The 17,893-nt window shown below is 43.9% G+C and overlaps 1 protein-coding gene across 9 annotated transcripts in view; it reads left to right on the top strand.

Annotated features, from left to right (window-relative positions):
• PKP4 (plakophilin 4) overlaps positions 1 to 17,893 on the top strand; it is a 275,173-nt gene that overhangs the window by 185,851 nt on the left and 71,429 nt on the right. For all 9 annotated transcript variants that reach the window (XM_090045672.1, XM_090045670.1, XM_090045673.1 and 6 more), the window contains 2 exons: positions 790 to 922; positions 15,314 to 15,527. In XM_090045672.1, the coding sequence (XP_089901798.1) occupies positions 790 to 922; positions 15,314 to 15,527 (347 nt within the window). The remainder of the gene's footprint in view (positions 1 to 789; positions 923 to 15,313; positions 15,528 to 17,893) is intronic.

The raw sequence follows: 17,893 nt of genomic DNA, 5'->3' as shown, positions 1-17,893 counted from the left end.
GCCTAGATTTTCAGCAAGAGGGAAATATATGCATCGTGTTGTTTAACTTTCTGTAGAAAAAGAACATTTCCCAACAGATGGCTCTGCATAAGTTTCTATGATGTTTCTATAAGTTTCTAAAGATGTAAACTGGATTAATGTTATGGTCATGTGCTTAAAAACTTGCTGGCTTTTGACTACATAAGAGCTGTGTCCTTGGTGAAGCAGATACAATAACATTGTTTGTAAGCCAACAATCCTTATACACTTCAAGCTGCTAAAGCTTTCTGATACTTTATTTTGATGTGATATATGTTGAAGAAAATTGCATCAGTATTTTGTCCAAGTATTATTGACGACAGAACAATAAAATGTGTTCGATGTTCAGAAAACAGTGCTACCTAGAGGAGTTACTCATGTGTTCCACTGATATAAATGAATGCTTATCTTCATATAAGTCAAGCTGTTACCTTTTAAAAGGTAAGGAGGTGTATATAGATTGTAGTGCTTCATTTAGTAGAATTAACTTATGTATATTTAGTTGTACAATCAGCATTAGCATGCTGATGACCACAAAAGCCAGTGCAGTCATTTTTTTAGGTTTTTTTGCTATGAGTTCTTAAGAATAAGAGTTATTTACTAACGGGAGAACTGAAAAGTAGTATGACTCACAGTGAATGACTAACATAACAGCCTCCACACTTCCGTCTGACACTTCAGGACAAAATACTATTTTAGAAAACTACTAACATTTTTCCAGTAAGTATATACAAACTAATACATTCCCTTGAATTTGTTTATCTAATGAAGGGAGTTTGCCTGGAGAGATCCAGAATTGCCTGAAGTCATTCACATGCTTCAACACCAGTTCCCATCAGTTCAAGCAAATGCAGCAGCCTACCTTCAGCACCTGTGCTTTGGAGATAACAAAGTAAAAACGGAGGTACAATACTGAAGTTGTTTCTGTTCATTTGATAAACTGTAAACAAAGAGAAACTAGATAGGTAGCCTTTTATTTTGATTTTTTTCATTGTAAAAACTGGAATTTACACCCTTTCAAGAATGAAAAACATGCTAATTCTTAGATATGTTAACATTTTACAACATAACATACGGTCAAAATCATTGGTTAAAGTGTGCAGTACCACAAATATTTTCAATATTGAAAACTATATATTACTTTCTTAAAGTTGGCTTTATAAAATATGTATTTCATGCAGTAATAAAAACTACTTACCTATTGATAATTGGATTTTATAAAAATCCACATAGACTTTCCACTGTTTTAATGAATTAAAAAAATAAAGTTGTGGTGAGTTATGAACAGCTAATGAAAGCAGAACAAATAAATCCCAGTCCATGAATATTTATGGGACTGTAAGCAGGGTTTCTGCCAGGTTGATAGGGAGGAGAGAGATAAGTGAGGAAGAATATAATCTTAACTGCTACTGGCTATTATTCTACTCCTTTTACAAAGCAACGGTAAATCCACTGATGTTCAAGAAACCTGTCACATTGTATCCATCTCTCCTGACCATCTTACTCACCATTTCCCTGATGTTGTGTTATGTACTTTGATAAAATATTTAGCAGAAAAAAGACATCATCATCAAAAAATTCCCACCCAGCTTTAATCACCATCAAGGGTTTGTGTAGTACACAATGTTGGAGTGTGTTATCTTTCATCCTGAAATTTCATACATTTACAAGCATTTCTTTAATCTTAAAAATACTTAATCAAGCAGACAGATTTAAAATTAGTTACTCCCACATCACCTAAGCAATTCTAACAGTATCTGTGAACAAAGCCCAGAAGTAGCAAAAATGTACATTTACCCTGTTCTTGCATATAAACCACATCTTTCCACCCAAAACCAGCTGGGAAAAATTGGGGTGTGCATTATGTATGAGGAAAAGGGGTTCCCCATGAGTCCGGAAGCTGGATGGGGAAGAGGCAAAGCAGTGGTAGCATTAATTGCCATGGCTCTGGGAGCCACTGCAATTTAACACTGCCACTGCTCCTTCCCTCCACCCCTCCCTGCCAGACCTGTGAGGAACCCCACCTCCTCAACTGTCCTGGGTCAAACTGATGTGTGAAGTTGGCATACAGCTGGACTTGGCATGCCAGGTGTGATCTGGCACATGGCTCCAGAGCTGATTTACCAGGTCTGACCCCACATGCTACCTCCAGAGCCACATGCCAGGTCTGACCCTGTATGCTATCTCTGGGGCTGTGCACCAAGCCTGGGACCATGTCCTGGCTCTGGAGCCATAAGCCAGGTCTGATCCAGACTTGACACAGAGTCCAGGGCTTTTTTTCTTCCTTCAGGCTCCCCATCAAAATAAAGAGGCATACTATATCTACGGGTGTACAACACATGAAAAAATACAATAAAAACACCAAGACACATATCTGTGGAAAAATGAGGCTGCTGACAACAGAATTTTGATTGAAGAATTTTATTTTTTGTATCCATCAATATGAATTAAGATCCATTTCATGCAAACATAGCTTCCTATAATGTACTGGCAGGAAGGAGAAAAAACTAATGATGTAAAAAATAAAAATAAAGATTTTTTTTCAACATAATACTTCTATCTTTTTGAAAATAAATCTATTGAAAATTGACGATATAAATACTCAAATTTGTTACATTAAGTGGTATTGTCTAAGGTAATAAATATGTAAAAATTTAGAATAAAAAAACATATATTAATCAACATAATTGCTCCAGTAAAGGAATCCAGTGCATCTTCCAAGCTAGCAAAAAGAAGCAGATAAAGTGCAAAGGCTATAAATCAGGGGTAGGCAAATTATGGCCCATAAGCCAGAACCAGGCTGCAGGGTGCAACTACCAATGGATTGGATCTGGCCTTCAGCTGCTTCTGTGGAGCTCTCCATGGGGCTGAGCCCCGCCCTGCAGCAGGTAGGGCTTCATACCGCCTGTGCCCACTGGTGCCAGTCCTGGCTGGTGCACACAGCTTACTGTCGGGGCTGCTTCTGGTGCAGTTGCAGCTGCCCAGGTGCTGCTCAGTTCCCCTTGCCTCTAGCAGTGTCTCTTCCTACTCATGCTCCTGCCCCTGCTGTTCTGCTGTGGGCAGGATGGGGAAGCTTTAACTTGGCAGCTTTTGCCCCAGTGTGTGGGGCTCTGGCTCCAGCTCCTGGCTGCCTACCGGCCACTCCGCCCACCTGGCAGGGTGGAAGTCAGCCAGGAGCAGGAGTCACCTGGCTGAAGCTGGTCTAATGGCAGAACCTGATCTAAGATTTGCTCTCCCGGACCCTCCCCCCTACCAAAGGGCAAATGTACATTTTGTTCACTACCTATCTAAGCTATGCTCCTTACAGAAAACTGTATAACATAGATCAATTCCACCTCAAGCTTTTTGAATGTCTATAACTAGCCAGTGAGTGCCCCCCAGCCACTTAGAAACTGGACAGAGCTGACATACAAGACAAACTTTTTTTTATAAAATAACTAAAAAATACAAATAAAAAGCAAGAATTAAATCCATTATTTTGACCAGGGTTTCATATAGAATGATAGAAAATTTGGATTGGGAGGGACTTTAGGAGGTCATCTAGCCCAACATCTTGCTTAATATAGCATCCCAGCCAAAATATATCTTCCTAGTTTCCTGCTTATTGTTTTAAATCAGGGGTGTAAAATTCATCCAGCCTTGAAGGATAATGTGGGCCAGATGTAGTTTGGAAGGTGGATCTGTAGGCCAGACTTGGACCCACCCTCTGCAGCACCTGCAGTGCGGGGTCCAGCATGTGCTGGCCCTGGGGCTTACTGTGCATGCGGTGTGTGGGGCTGGGACAGGACCTGTGTTGTCTGCACCATGCAAGCTGGACATGGTGCTGCAGGCAGCACAGAAGATCGATCCAGGGTGCTGCATGCAGCCTACACCCCAGACTCAGTATGCCACATGCAGTGCCAGATCCAGCCTATGGGCCCTATATTGGACATCTTTGTTTTCAATCATGCTAATTAAATCAATCCACATTGCTGCACTGAGAGCATAGAGCATTGACTCTTTCATAGCAGCCAATTCAAGGACTGGTGAAAGTTACAAGAAACAATGTTTTCCTCGAAAACTAGTCATCCCTGAAAACAACTGATTTCAGAAATGCTTATAATTTCCTATGATTATTAGCTCAATTAATGATGATCCCTAATCTCCCTAAATTTAATAACTCCTTGTTCTATACTGTTTCCTCCGGGTATGTCACTGCTCCGTGCTTGAGCCCAGAATGTTCTTTTTCACTAAAACTCTTGAACATAAAATGTGATTATGCCTGTAGTGGCAAGAGGAAAAAATGAAAGAAACAAACTCTCTATCCTTCCTACCTGAAAAAGAATACAGATAAGTGGTTCCCCAGATGAGCAGGGCTGGATCCAGCCAGTAGACCCCATCCAGTGGCCTCGGCAGGTGTAGCAGGGGCATCCCAACCCCAGTCTAGTAAACAGGGCTTGACCCAGCCCCAACACAGCCCTGCAGAAGGAGAGAGGGCATGACCCAGCTCCATTCCAGCCCCTAGGGGAGAGGGAGTGTGCTCCAACCTCAGAGGAGGAAGCGGGGATGGCTCAGCCCCAACCTGTCTGGCTGGGAGGGAAGTGGGAATGGTCTGGTAGAGGGAAGACCATCTAGGCCTCAAGCTCTATTGCCTCAAAAATGGCCTGATGGAGGAAAGACAGCATGGCCCAGACCTGCAGGGCAAGGAGAAGGTGGGGGAGAGAAGGGGCCATAGATCAGCCCTGAACCAGCTGCACTGGGGGGAGGGTGCCAGTCTGACCCTGTGGAGGGAGAGTTGTGGCCCAGCTCTGACCCAGCATACAGGGCTTGGGATTTTGACAGCAAGGAGGAATGGCATATTAACAGCTACTCCTCCCCTGCTGCCAAATTTCCTGATCCTTGGGAGCCCTGCGGTCCAGATTCCAAGGCTCTGCAGGCCACATTTGACCCACGGCCCAGAGGTTGAGTACCCATGCCCTACAGTATGGGGACAGAAATGGTAGAAGAGCTGTAGAATGTCTTACTGTTCAGAGTATGCACTGTCTAGTATGCACTGGAAGTTGCATTTGCTTTTCATCAAGAATTTGTTTACATGGATTCTGCTGTAGCTGTAAGCAGCTGGTGGGACCTTGTACCCTCTTAACAGCAAGGTCATTACAGGCCAGCAGCACTTCCTTCGTACTGCCTCTGGACACTCACAATATTAATTTGTTCCCTCCCTCCCGCCATCCCCAATTCTTCTCTTCCCTCAGCCTTCCCCCAGGTTTATGAAGTGCACAGTGGCTCTCTAGACGGTTCAGAACAGATTCCTTGATGATCTGTTCCATGATCGTTTTAGGTATCTATGTCAGGCTGACTGATCTGTAGTTCCCAGGGTGTTCCCACTATATTTGCCCTTTTCCAGTCATCTAGGACCTCACCCTACTTCCACAAGTCCTCAAAGAGAATAACCAGTGGCTCTGCAATTACCTCAACCAATTTTTTGAGTACCCTAGGATGCATCCCAACTGGCCCTGCCAACTTAAATACATATAGCTAACCTGTAATCCCTAACTTGTTTTACCATGCCAAATGGTTTGTCTCCTTCCTTATTTTTACTGCCAACTGCACTTGTCATCTGGTAGCTGCCCCTCTTTGTGAAGACTGATATAAAAAGGACATTAAATATTTCAGCTTTCTCTGTATCATACTATAACAGGATCATACCCCTGATGTTTTCTCTTTCCTGCCACACCTTGATATCATCAACTACTGTATGAAAAAGGAGGCTGCCCCCAAGCTCCAGGTTATGCCATGGCCCTTCTTTCGAATAGTTCACCCCTCTTGGACCCTGCGGTTCTCAGCTGTACCCCTTGAAAGCTAAATGAGCCTTCTGGGCCCATCTAGGCCTTAAGTTCTGTTGCCTCAAAAGCTAAACTCATGGCTTCCTTCTTCCTCTCTACTTGCACCATGCCTCGTAGTTGTTACTCATTATCACCTTGTTAGGCTACTTCAAGGTCAACACACCCTTTTTGGGGTGTCCATGTTCCATCTTTGGCCCCTCTTATCTATGTAGGTGCCTCCCAGCCTAGGTCTACTGTGTTAAACCTGGCTTCTATTACCCAGACCTGATCTTGCCCCCTTGGGCCCTTGTCTCTGCCCTTCTTGGGCTTCTGGGCCCCTGACCTTTGTCTCTGCCCCTCTTGGGCTACAACAGCTTGTGCCCTACCCTAGAAGGCTCAAAACTCATGCCTCTGGATCCCCAGGACCTCTAGTCCTGTCAGCACCTCAGGCCCAACACTTAGTAGGGCTCGGAGCAACCATGCACCCCTTGGGCAACAATAGGACCTCCTTATCTCCTCTTTTAGTCCTACCCAGTGCACTGGCTTAAACCACAAACCAAAATATAAGCCTTCTGGCTGTAACAAAAGTCTACGCTCACCAGCTGTACCAAACTCTCATTATCCTGCATCCTGGCTCCTTGCAAGCCTTCTCCCCCTTGCTTATATTCCCCACCCCCCTGTGGCAGCAGTTTCCCTAGCCTTAGGACTGCCACAGTGTTTTGGCTGCAGAGCTCTTCAGCCTCCCAAGATAGACTGCCCTCTTGCATCAGGGTCTGGGCTTATATGCCTCCCAAGCCCCACCCTCTTCCGGTCAGGTGCCCTTTTAGCTGGCCTGATCACGGGGCTGTTTCTTAACCCCAGCCTTGCTGGCTGCCTTTGTCAGGTTCACAAAAACTCATCCTTTAAAGGGCTCATTCTACTTCCCCATAACAGGGTAAGAATTCTCTGTTACACATACATAACTAGATTGCCTTCTGTATGCCATATGGGGTCTATGGTTTCTCTGGTCTTCCTCTTACTTTTGACATGCTTGTGGAATCCCTTCTTATTGCCTTTTCAGTCCCTTGCCAGCTGCATCTCAAATTGTGTCTTGGCCTTCCTAATTTTTTCCCTGCACACCCATGCAATGTTCTTATACTCTTCACTAGTACTATGAAGATGCTTGTTTTAAAAAATTGCATGTTGCTGCAAATGTAATCTGCAGTTCATCTCAAGCTAAGTCTGCTTTGAGAATGATAGTTTGAAAGCTTTTCTTGAAGAAACATCTAGCAGGCTTGTGTCAGACTGAGATTTATTCATTTGCAGAAATCTGTTCAACTAAATGTGGTACTTACCAATGCCCCAGTTATCAGAAATGTGACTTCTGAATCTAAAAGACTGCATTCTGTGTGAAATTATCCCGAGTTTCTGCTTGAGTCTGCCTTGAATCAGAGACCAGCTCAAGCAGGAGTGTCTAGGAGATCGAGTCTAATCGGTATCCGTTTTCATGGTACTGATAAAAAAAAATATATATATATAAGGCGCATAATGTAGAGCCTTTTAAATCTTTCTTAGCTTAGAAATCTGACTGGCACTTCCAATTTATCCTCAGTATTGCATCATCTTCTCTGAGTTGTCAGGAGCATACTAGGAGCACTGGGAGTGTCATATATTGTTTATCGCTTATTCCTTAGTAGTACATCCCTCTGCAAAAAACCTTTACCACCAAGCTGACAACCTCAAAATCTGTAAGCTTTATACCAGTAAGCTCTAAACCTGTAAAATCTATACCTGTTACCAGTGGTATTAGTCTTGATTACTTCAGTCTGCTTTTTTACAGCCATGTCAGTAGACATGGTTGTAAGTCCCCCATGGCAGCAATGTTCCTCATTCCATTATCTTCCTCACCAGACAAGGGCTGCTTTTCAAATTGTTTCTAGAAGGCTGACTGCAGTATCAAAACATTCTGATGGGGTGTATATATGCAATCAGTTTTTTTAACTTTGATCTAAAAGATCAGGGACTTGGAATCTAGTGTGCACTCTATCCACTAGGTTGATGAAGTGACATTTGTAGGCTCATGTATGAAGCATGTTTTGTAAAATTAGACACTTTTCACAGATAAGTCTATAAACTTCACTTCATCAACCTACTGGATACAAAAAAACATGGACTAAATATAGACATTGGATTTATGGCATATTATAACCTGCCTAACATCTGATTCCCCAGGTACCTCTCCACTATTTACCGCCTACATTCATTGCCCTCCCCTCTACCCCCAACCTGTGTCTCACCCACTGACTCCTCAATTTACATCTTGACTGACTGTCTTTCTTGCATGCATACCAGCCTCTAACTTCTTTACTATTAATTCCATCCAGTAAGAGTGCACACTGACTGTACATGCTTCATCAGTCTGACGAAGGGTATTTATACCTGAAAGCTTGCAAAGAAGAATTTTTCCAACTATTTGAGTCGGTCTAATAAAAGATATCAGATGTACCCAAAGAATCTTGTCTGTCTATAATTTAAAATATTTTGAATGGAGCAGCCAACAACTATATTAAATTTGAACATAGTCAGCAATCCCTCAGTTTGAGGATGATCTCTACTTATTGATGAGTCTTTAGATGACGTAAGAGTCCAATCCTCGAGCCACAGACCCATCTGCAGAAGTTGCAGGTCTTTCCACAGGGAAAAGTAGGCTGTAGGCTAGGATTTCTCGCCTTTTCCTTCCTCCATTCTCTCTTCTCTGCTTCAAGGACAAGATACTTTACCTCTGAATGAGCTGCCACTTGGTTGAGGTTGTGGCAACACTGGAGTCAGTCGGCAGCCAGCTCCTCCCAGCTCTTGATGTTGGCATCTATTTTCGTGAGGTATGCCTTCAATGTGTCCTTGTAGCATTTGCTCTGGCCACTACAAGATCTTAGGCCATTACTAAGCTGGGAACAGAGCGCTTGTTTTGAGAGATTCGGCTCATAGACATTAAGCTGAACTCCTTTTCAGTATTTAATTCTGGCTAGCATTAGCACAAATTCTGGTTAGCATCAGGTGTAACATGTTTTTAACTTGTGCTACACATCATGTACATAAGGCCTCATCCAGGAAAAAGATAGTGGTTACCTTTCCATGCCAAGAGTCTGGATTTTTGTTTAGGTCAGCCCATACAGGAGAAAAGGAAAAATATTTTGCCATTTTGAGAAAGAAGGGCTGGGGTATTTCTTGACCTCTCATGCTGTCAATTACTCCAAGAAAGGGAAAATCTAAATGAGCTTAACATGCTAGTTCCATCATTTCTTGCCCCTCTGTTTGCACTGATGAAGCATCCCTTAGGAATTCATGTACTACTAGGTACAGATTGTACAGGCCTTCAGAAGAGAGGAATCTTCTAAAGTGAGGTTCTAAAAGAAGGCTTCATGGAGGCCTTTATCAGTTCTTCCCTACCTATCTGATATTCATTCAGCCACAGAAGAATTATCCTCTAAATTAAGATGCTAGATGGAGATTTACTTACTTTGAAAAGACATGATATAGTCTGTGACTCCTGAGAAAAAGATATTAACAAAAGAATATCCCCTTTAATCAGAGGCCAGAAGTCAAGAGGCTATTTTGGATTGGAAAGGGCTCAAACTTACTACCTTACCTAGATCAGTAGAGCCTTGTCTGACACTGCTTTAACTTTAAATTTTTCATTATTTTGATTTTGTATTTCAGTGCTATGGTAAGGATCAGATTAATTGACTATCAAGGGTATTAAAAGTCTTACAGAATGAACTAAAATGCTTGCATTGCTAAAACATGAAGGTTTGCAAACTGTAAAAACTGTAAAGATTTATCATTTGAATGACTTATGAAACTAAATATAATGCTTAAGCTGTGCATATGTTTAAAGAACATCTATCTAGCTTCATTTTTCCTTGAATACTTAAAATGTTGGTAGATTATGTCATAAACTGCCATTTTACATGAATTCTTTTGATTTTTTTATTTAGAAAAATAAGTTCCTGTTCATACAGCTGCTATAATTTTGTTTAGAATAGTTCTTTGAATACACAGTGGTTTAGTAAAGAAGTCTCTTATGAATGGATTTCTGACACAGATTCTGTTTTACATTAAATACCCAAAATGGTATTCTAACGAATTATGAGTAAAGCTTAGAACTATAGTCATCAGGACCCATCCCTAGGAGGACACGAATAGGGGCAACTGCCCTGGGCCCCATGCTTTGGGGGACCCCACAGAGCTGGGTGAAGCAGACACCCCCTCCTACGGGACCCACCTCGTGCTGGTGACTCCGCACCGCCAGCTTCATGTCTGGCCTCTCGCCACTCCCTCATCCCCTGCCACTACCGCCGGCTTCTTCGCATCCGGGCCCCACACCCTGCTACGATCATCTCATCATCCTTTCTTAATTCACCCTAATGCGTCTAAATCAGGGTTAAGCAAAATACGGCCCATAGGTTAGATCTGGCCCACAGCAGGTCCCTTGGTCCTGCCTTGTCCAGGCCCCGTCCAGCCCATGGCATGCACCCCACAGTGGGGCTGCTCCTTCTAGTTGCCACCACTGGCCACAAAGAAGCTGGCAGGGACCCACGTACACAGCCCCGACCCCAGCCAACTCCATGCGCACTCCAGACCAGCCCTAATCAGTGTGAACCAGCTCCAGACCATCCAGAACATACATATACAGCCCCAACCCCAGCCTACCCCTCACCTTCTCCAGACTAGCCCACCCACAATGAACAGTAGCACCCAAGCAGAAGCTGCTGCTGGGCGCAGGAGGAAAGCAGCCACTTCTCCATGCTGCTGCCAGGCTCTTCTCGCTACAACCACGCAGAGCCTGTGCCCAGGCTGCCCTGAGGCTCCTCCCCACTGCCATCACCACTGCCACCAATGTTGCCTCTGGGCCGCCCAGCAGTGGCAGTGGAGGGGAGCCACTGGGCAGCCTGGGCATAGAGTTTAGGTGGCCACAGCAAGAAGGGGCAAGGGAGGTGCCCGCTTTTCCCCTGCGCCCAGCAGCAGCTTCTGCTTGGGCGCTGCCACTCATTGTGAGGGTGGCGGGATGGTTTGGAGCAGGCACAAGGTGGATCAGGAACAGGGCTGTGCACTTGAGTCCCAGCTGGTTTGGAGCTGGTCCACTCTGCCTGGGGCGGGTCCAGAGCAGGCATGGGCCAGGGCTGTGTGCTTAGCTGTTACCGGGCACAGCTGGCAGCAGCAGAGGCAGGGAGGAACCACAGGGCCTGAAGGCTCTGGATTTGGTGAGCTGTTGCAGGGAATGTAGGAGAGGTCCTGATCAGCCCACAACAGCTTCCGAAAACTGCTTATGTGGTGCAGGACTCAGGGAACAGGGCTCCTGCCACTGCATGCCGCCGGTCCAGGAGCTGCTCTTCCAGTGCTCCTCTGGCAGCTCTCACCACCAGCCCAGGAGGGTATGAGAGCAAGCATGTGCCCCCGGATCTGCGTGGAGCGGGCTGGGCCAGGCTTCACTTTGGACGGGTGGTGGAAGGCACTGGGAGCTGGGGTTATGCCCTTCCACCACTTGCCCAGCCGGGGTGGGGAGGTGTGGGATGGTGCCACTGTGCTGCCTCAGACAAGCGGTCCACAGTGGCAGAAGCCATTCCAGCCTCCCCGTGCCTCCCAGACAAGCCACGGCTTCTCCCCACCCTGCCCTGGCTGGGTGAGCAGCAGGGCATGGGGATGGGCGTGTCCACCCAAATTGGGATGGGGCCAGCAGCAGGGTCTTTGGGGAATTTCAGAGTGGCTGCAGCCCCCCCCCAGCACCCGCTTCACTGTGCAAGCAGAGCCAGGGCTGTGCTCTGAGGGATGTTCCAGGCTGCGGCTGGGCCTAGCCACCTGAAGCACAACCCTGGCTCCACCTGCCCTGCAGAGCACAGCCCAGCAGTGAGCAGCTGGGGCTAGTCTACTGGAATGCAGCCTGGTCCAGCCTACCCCGCACTGATCCATGGGCACATGCCTGCTCCCATGCCCTCCTGGACCGATGGCGAGAGCTGCCATAGGAGCCACCAGAAGACCAGCTCCTGGACTGGCGGCATGCAGCAGCACACAGTGGCAGAAGCCCCCCTTCCCAAGTCCCATGCTCCCCACCTTGGCTGGGCAGCTTGTCCCAGCCCCAGTCCCTCCCTTGCTGTGGGGGCATTAGTCTCTCCCTCCCACGCCCCTTCCCTCCCCACTCCACCCACCACAACAGACTTACCAGTGGGAGGCAACTGTGCCCAGTGTCATCGAGGACTGCTGCCTGTATAACCTATGGCTGAATCTCTGAATCTGTTTGAATCAATTCAGAGGCTTCCGAATCAATTCAGACCTTTTAACAGGTCTCCCGACTCGATTCAGATTCAGAGTTTCAGCTGCCGAATTGGGCCATATCTCCCCCAAATGAAATCAACTACTGAAGCATCACGCAGCTGAGAGAGGGGTCAACAGAGGGATTCTGGTTGAACTGTTTGGGGTCCTATTTGGTGATGTTTGCCACATATTTAAGGCTGGTGAAGAAACAGGAATCATTGGAAATGGGAAAGAAAGGTGCACAGCCCAGCTGTGGAAATGAAGAGGAAGTCGAAACATATTCAAAGTAATGGCTCATCATGACTTGAAAAAGTTGGGCTATACTTAATGGGTGCTAGCATATGTTTTATTCAAATGGGGTGGACCATGGAGCAGCCCTGGTTCTACAGGGTCCTGAATGAGTTCCGGAGTGAGTACGGGTTACAGAAGGAAAGCCTGGTAACTATGTCCACCCACAAAAAGATACAGAGAGTAGTTGGAGACAAAGGCAGGTTATCAACCATGGAGACAGCTTGTCAGTCCTCATCAGGGACTATCTGGAACCTGATCTTCCTCAAGGACCTCTGCAAGGACCACAGGGACTTGAGCTGATCGATAGCGAACTGAGTACTCCCAGTGAGGGCATGGAGGTACAGGGAGGGATGAGGGATTTGGACCTATTGCCCGAGGGAAACTTGCCAAGAAGAAGCAGAGACCATTGACCACCTCTTATGGCACTGCCCATATGCCAAGAGTGTGTGGGAAAGCCTATGACAGCTCCTTGAAAGAGTTACAGAAGTCAGGCTGATGACAAGGGAGGAGGCAATGTACAGACACCTTACTGAGCAGCACGGGTCCCATACAATGCATTTCAACCAGTTTGTATCCTGTATCAGGAGCACCCTATGGCAATGCAGGAACCTTGTGTTAATACAGGCACGCCTAACTCAAAGAAACAAACTGTTAAAATCTTTCTGAGCGAACTTCAGTCCTACCACCAGAAAGTGGTGAGTGAGGATGGAGAAGGCATAGCCAACTTCATTTGGAAAAGCACCACCTGGTGCAGATTGTTCCAAGACCCCCCAGGAGGGGAAATGGACAGACAGAATGAAGAAGACAGAGATGCAACTGGACCTGGAGATGGCGAGAAGGATTACAACAGGATCAGCAGCAGCGGAAATGACAGCAACGTCAACAGCGAGAAGGGCAGTGAATGAACTGAGAATGTAAACCCCAAATCAGAGTTTGGATTAAAGGACTGTGATTTGGGTGCGTGAAGGTAGAGGGTGTGTGCACAGAGGCTCAGGAGAGTGGGTGTATTTGTAACAAGAAGTGTGGGTTTTTTAATGCGGTTTTAGGATGTGTGATGAAAAGCTTATGATAGAGGATGTATAGATATAACTCTCTAGATATAAAAATATATTTTAATTTTAAAAAAAAGGAAGGCACTGGTCTGATACCTGAGTCAAAAATGCAATTAAAATGGTACTGTGTAGTGGAGGGTGCACCCCTGTCAGCTTGTGAACAAGACTCACTATGAGAGCCTCATAGTTAGCTTCCCACTGTCCGGCTTCCAGTGGGAGGATCTTGACTACACACTGACTTTATGGAAATGGGAGACTCCTCCTTAGCTTGCTTCTGCAGTGATATGACTGAGGGCAAGCAAAACCCCAGGGCATCCAAACCCCAAGCCTCCAGGCTTGGGCTTGCACATAGGATGCCTACCAGAGGATTTGGAAGTATCTGAAGCCCCAGGCTGCTGGGGTGGAGGATGCTTGCTGGTAGCAGGGCCACATATGGTTGATTCAAACAGATTTGGATTTGATCTTGCTAATTTGACCTGGAACACAAAAAATCCCTCCCCCCCGCCCAAAAAAAAAAAAAAAAAAGAGGAAGGTTCCCATTATCATCTCAGCCTTTTTGGCTAAAATAAAACGTACCATATTTTTGGCACCAAGGGGAGAGGGTCAGGGCTGGTTCTGCCTCTCCCAATAGCCTGGTGCCAGTTCCATGTAGAGGGAACACCTGCCCATTTTTTAAGGGTCACACAGGCATACAAAAAATGGTTTGGGTCAGTACATTTATTTTGTGTGTCTATGTGTTTTATAGTCATGCTCAGTGTTGGCTGCATTTAATCAACTTCTTAGTAACTGTTACTGTTTCTGTTAAAGAGCACATTCTGCTTTTGGCAGCAGTTTTATGATAGACAATGTATTTAATGATTTTACTTGCATGTGATTATAAGACAAGGCGGAGGGGGGTTCCCCCATGCTGATTGGGAGCGGGAAAGCCTTGTTTTGTATTTCAGTAAATATGGTGTTTAAAAGTTATTAACAGAAACCTTTTTTAATTAGGTTTTTGACAGTGTGCAAACTTTAAAATTAATTTTTAGACTGGCAGATTACAAGTTACTTTTATATAAATAAACTTGGATTATTAGACGGAAGATAAAATTCTAACATTTTTATCATTTATATTTTTCATTTCCTTTCATTTTAGCTTGATCAGAGAAAATAAGCTTGTCAGTTCCACTTTTGTTTCTTTTAGATTTAATTCTCTGGTTCTCTTGCTGCTACAGTGCTGCAGCGTTTGAACTGTAAATATTGCAAAGGAATGGGATTTTTAAAAAGTTTTTATTAGAATGTATTTACTATTACACAAACAACGCCGTTGATCTTGTAAGCTAGTTTTCTCTCAAATTTTTCTTTCTTTGTTTTTCTTTAAGTAACAGGTATCAGAACAAGTTATCCTATTATGTTTATTTGTACAGCTCTGTAAACTAAATCTTCCTTCTAAGGAGGGACCTTTATATGCTAATGTTCTGACTGAAATAAGGTCATATTTAAGTTCAATAGCTCTGTTACATAATTAGTTCAAATCTTTGTAGTTTTCATTTGCTTGTATTACTGTGGTATTCTCTGTGCAGCTATTATTAGATGTAAGAAACAGCATGGGTAAAGTTGCAAACAGCACTGTAAAGATTTTAATGATGGTTGTGCTATAAGCACCTGAAAATTGCTGTGGGTAATAGAAATGTCAGTAAACACCCTATTACAGGCATGCAAACAGTGCATTGAATTTGGCAGTAAAACAATATGTGACAGTCATGTTATATAGAGAGTTTTACAAATAACATTTCTTGGAATGGAATAAGATTTATTTTAGTTTTAAATGCACAGAATAAAACTTATCAACTAATTGGAACTGATATGAACATTGCTTTCTAGGTCTGTAGATTAGGAGGAATCAAGCACCTTGTTGACCTTCTGGATCATAGGGTCCTCGAAGTTCAGAAAAATGCTTGTGGCGCACTGCGAAACCTTGTTTATGGAAAATCTACTGATGAAAATAAAATAGCTATGAAGAATGTTGGTGGGATACCTGCCCTTTTGCGATTGTTAAGAAAATCTGTTGATGCAGAAATAAAAGAGCTTGTAACAGGTAAGTCTTGGATAGATAGCATGTGATGAATTAAGGTATATTTCTCTGTAGTGAGTGACACCTTCATAAGAAGTTTTGTAGCTAAGAATGAATGCTAATATTGCATGTTCATTAGAATTTTATTTGTACATTAGTACTTAGGTAATTGTATAACTAACTACAGGCATACCTTGTTTTATTGCACTTCGCTTTATTGCGCTTCGCAGATAATGCGTTTTTCACAAATTGAAGGTTTGTGGCAACCCTGCGTCAAGCAAGTCTATCGGCGCCATTTTTCCAACAGCATTTGCTCACTTCATGTCTCTGTGTCACATTTTGGTAATTCTCACAATATTCCAAACTTTTTCATTATTATTATATTTGTTATGGTGATCTGTGATCTTTGATGTTACTATTGTAATTGTTTCGGGGCGCCACGAACCGCGCCCATATAAGACGACGAACTTAATCGATAAATGTTGTGTGTGTTCTGACTGCTGCACCGACCGGCCGTTCCCCCGTCTCTCTCCCTCTCCTCGGGCCTCCCTATTCCCTGAGACACAACAATATTGAAATTAGGCTATTGAAATTAATAACCCTACAATGGCCTCTAAGTGTTCAAGTGAAAAGAAGAGTCGCACGTCTCTCGCTTTAAATCAAAAGCTAGAAATGATTAAGCTTAGTGAGGAAGGCATGTCAAAAGCCGAGACAGGCCGAAAGCTAGGCCTCTTGCGCCAAACACTTAGCCAAGTTGTGAATGCAAAGGAAAAGTTCTTGAAGGAAATTAAAAGTGCTACTCCAGTGAACACACAAATGATAAGAAACAGCCTTATTGCTGATATGGAGAAAGTTTTAGTGGTCTGGATAGAAGATCAAACCAGCCACAACATTCCCTTAATGCAGAGCAAGGCCCTAACTCTCTTCAATTCTATGAAGGCTGAGAGAGGTGAGGAAGCTGCAGAAGAAAAGTTTGAAGCTAGCAGAGGTTGGTTCATGAGGTTTAAGGAAAGAAGCCGTCTCCATAACATAAAAGTGCAAGGTGAAGCAACAAGTGCTGATGTAGAAGCTGCAGCAAGTTATCCAGAAGATCTAGCTAAGATAATTGTTTTTTTAGACATAATGCTATTGCACACTTAATAGACTACAGTATAGTGTAAACATAACTTTTATATGCACTGGGAAACCAAAAAAATTATGTGACTCGCTTTATTGCGATATTCGCTTTATTGCGGTGGTCTGGAACCGAACCCGCAATATCTCTGAGGTATGCCTGTAATTTGTTTTTTGTCTATTGACCCTTAAAATTATTTTATATATTGTAGATAAATTTAGAGAACTATATTCATATAGTATAGAATCACAGAAATGAAAAGTATCTCAAGGGTCACCTAATTGAGTTCCCCACATAATGCAAGATTTTCTAGGAACCCCATTTAAATGTTGTCCAGCCATCTACCACTTCCCTTCCAGAGAGTTTCTTTCATTGTCCTGCTATTTTAATGGGTAGGAAGTTTTTTTCTGAGATTTACTCTAAATCCGCTTTGCTGAAGTTTAAGCCCACTGTGAAATCCCTTTTCTCTGGCAAGGGAAAACAATGTTTCTCCATCTTCTTTATGGCAGTCTTTCAAAAATCTGAAAACTGCTGTCATGTACCATCTTAATCCCTGTAACTGCACATACTTCTGGTATGGGGGATTACTTCAACCCACTCATGTAGTCCTCCTGCATACTGTACTTGACTCCTGTGTAAGGGCTGTTGATGTGTATTAAGCCCTACCTGTGGTAACATCATATTATTTTAGGATTCTGCTAATATGCGTCTTTAAATTTAAAACTTGCAGTATTTCCTAAACTGAGTCAACAGCAAGCACATATTTTAGCGGTATGGCTCTCTGTTTAGTATAGTGTGTTGAAACCTCTAATTATTTAGTCCTTTTAGTTCTGAAGTCCTTTTTTGTAAGAATGACAGAAATTTATACATTATACTTAAAGATAACCTTATAGAACTAAATAAATGTTTTAATAGATATGTTGTAACCCAGGAAATATCACTCCTCTTTATGTTGCACTTTGCCCATTAACACAAATGTGATCATCAGTGGCTGACTTGCATATGTAATAATGCAATATAATCAGTTTCTTGTCACTGAAGACATTATTACAAGCCACTTAATGTCAGCAACTTAAGTCAGGGGTGTCAAACATACAGTCCCATCACCTGGCCCCTGCTAATGCCCCTGGGTCTGAGCAGATCTACACTGGGCACAGCATGCACCAGACCATCCCTATGGACTGGACCCAAGACAGTATCGCATGGACAGGCATGTGGCACGGATCCTGGAACAGCTGGAACAAGCACTGCCTGAGGTGTAGTCTGGCCAGAGGTG

This window comes from Crocodylus siamensis, chromosome 4 (assembly GCF_052110815.1).
Source record: "Crocodylus siamensis isolate JL-2025a chromosome 4, ASM5211081v1, whole genome shotgun sequence".
Taxonomy (NCBI): Eukaryota; Metazoa; Chordata; order Crocodylia; family Crocodylidae; genus Crocodylus; species Crocodylus siamensis.
Note: the sequence above shows the minus strand (reverse complement) of the source record. Positions and strands in the feature narration are given on the sequence as shown.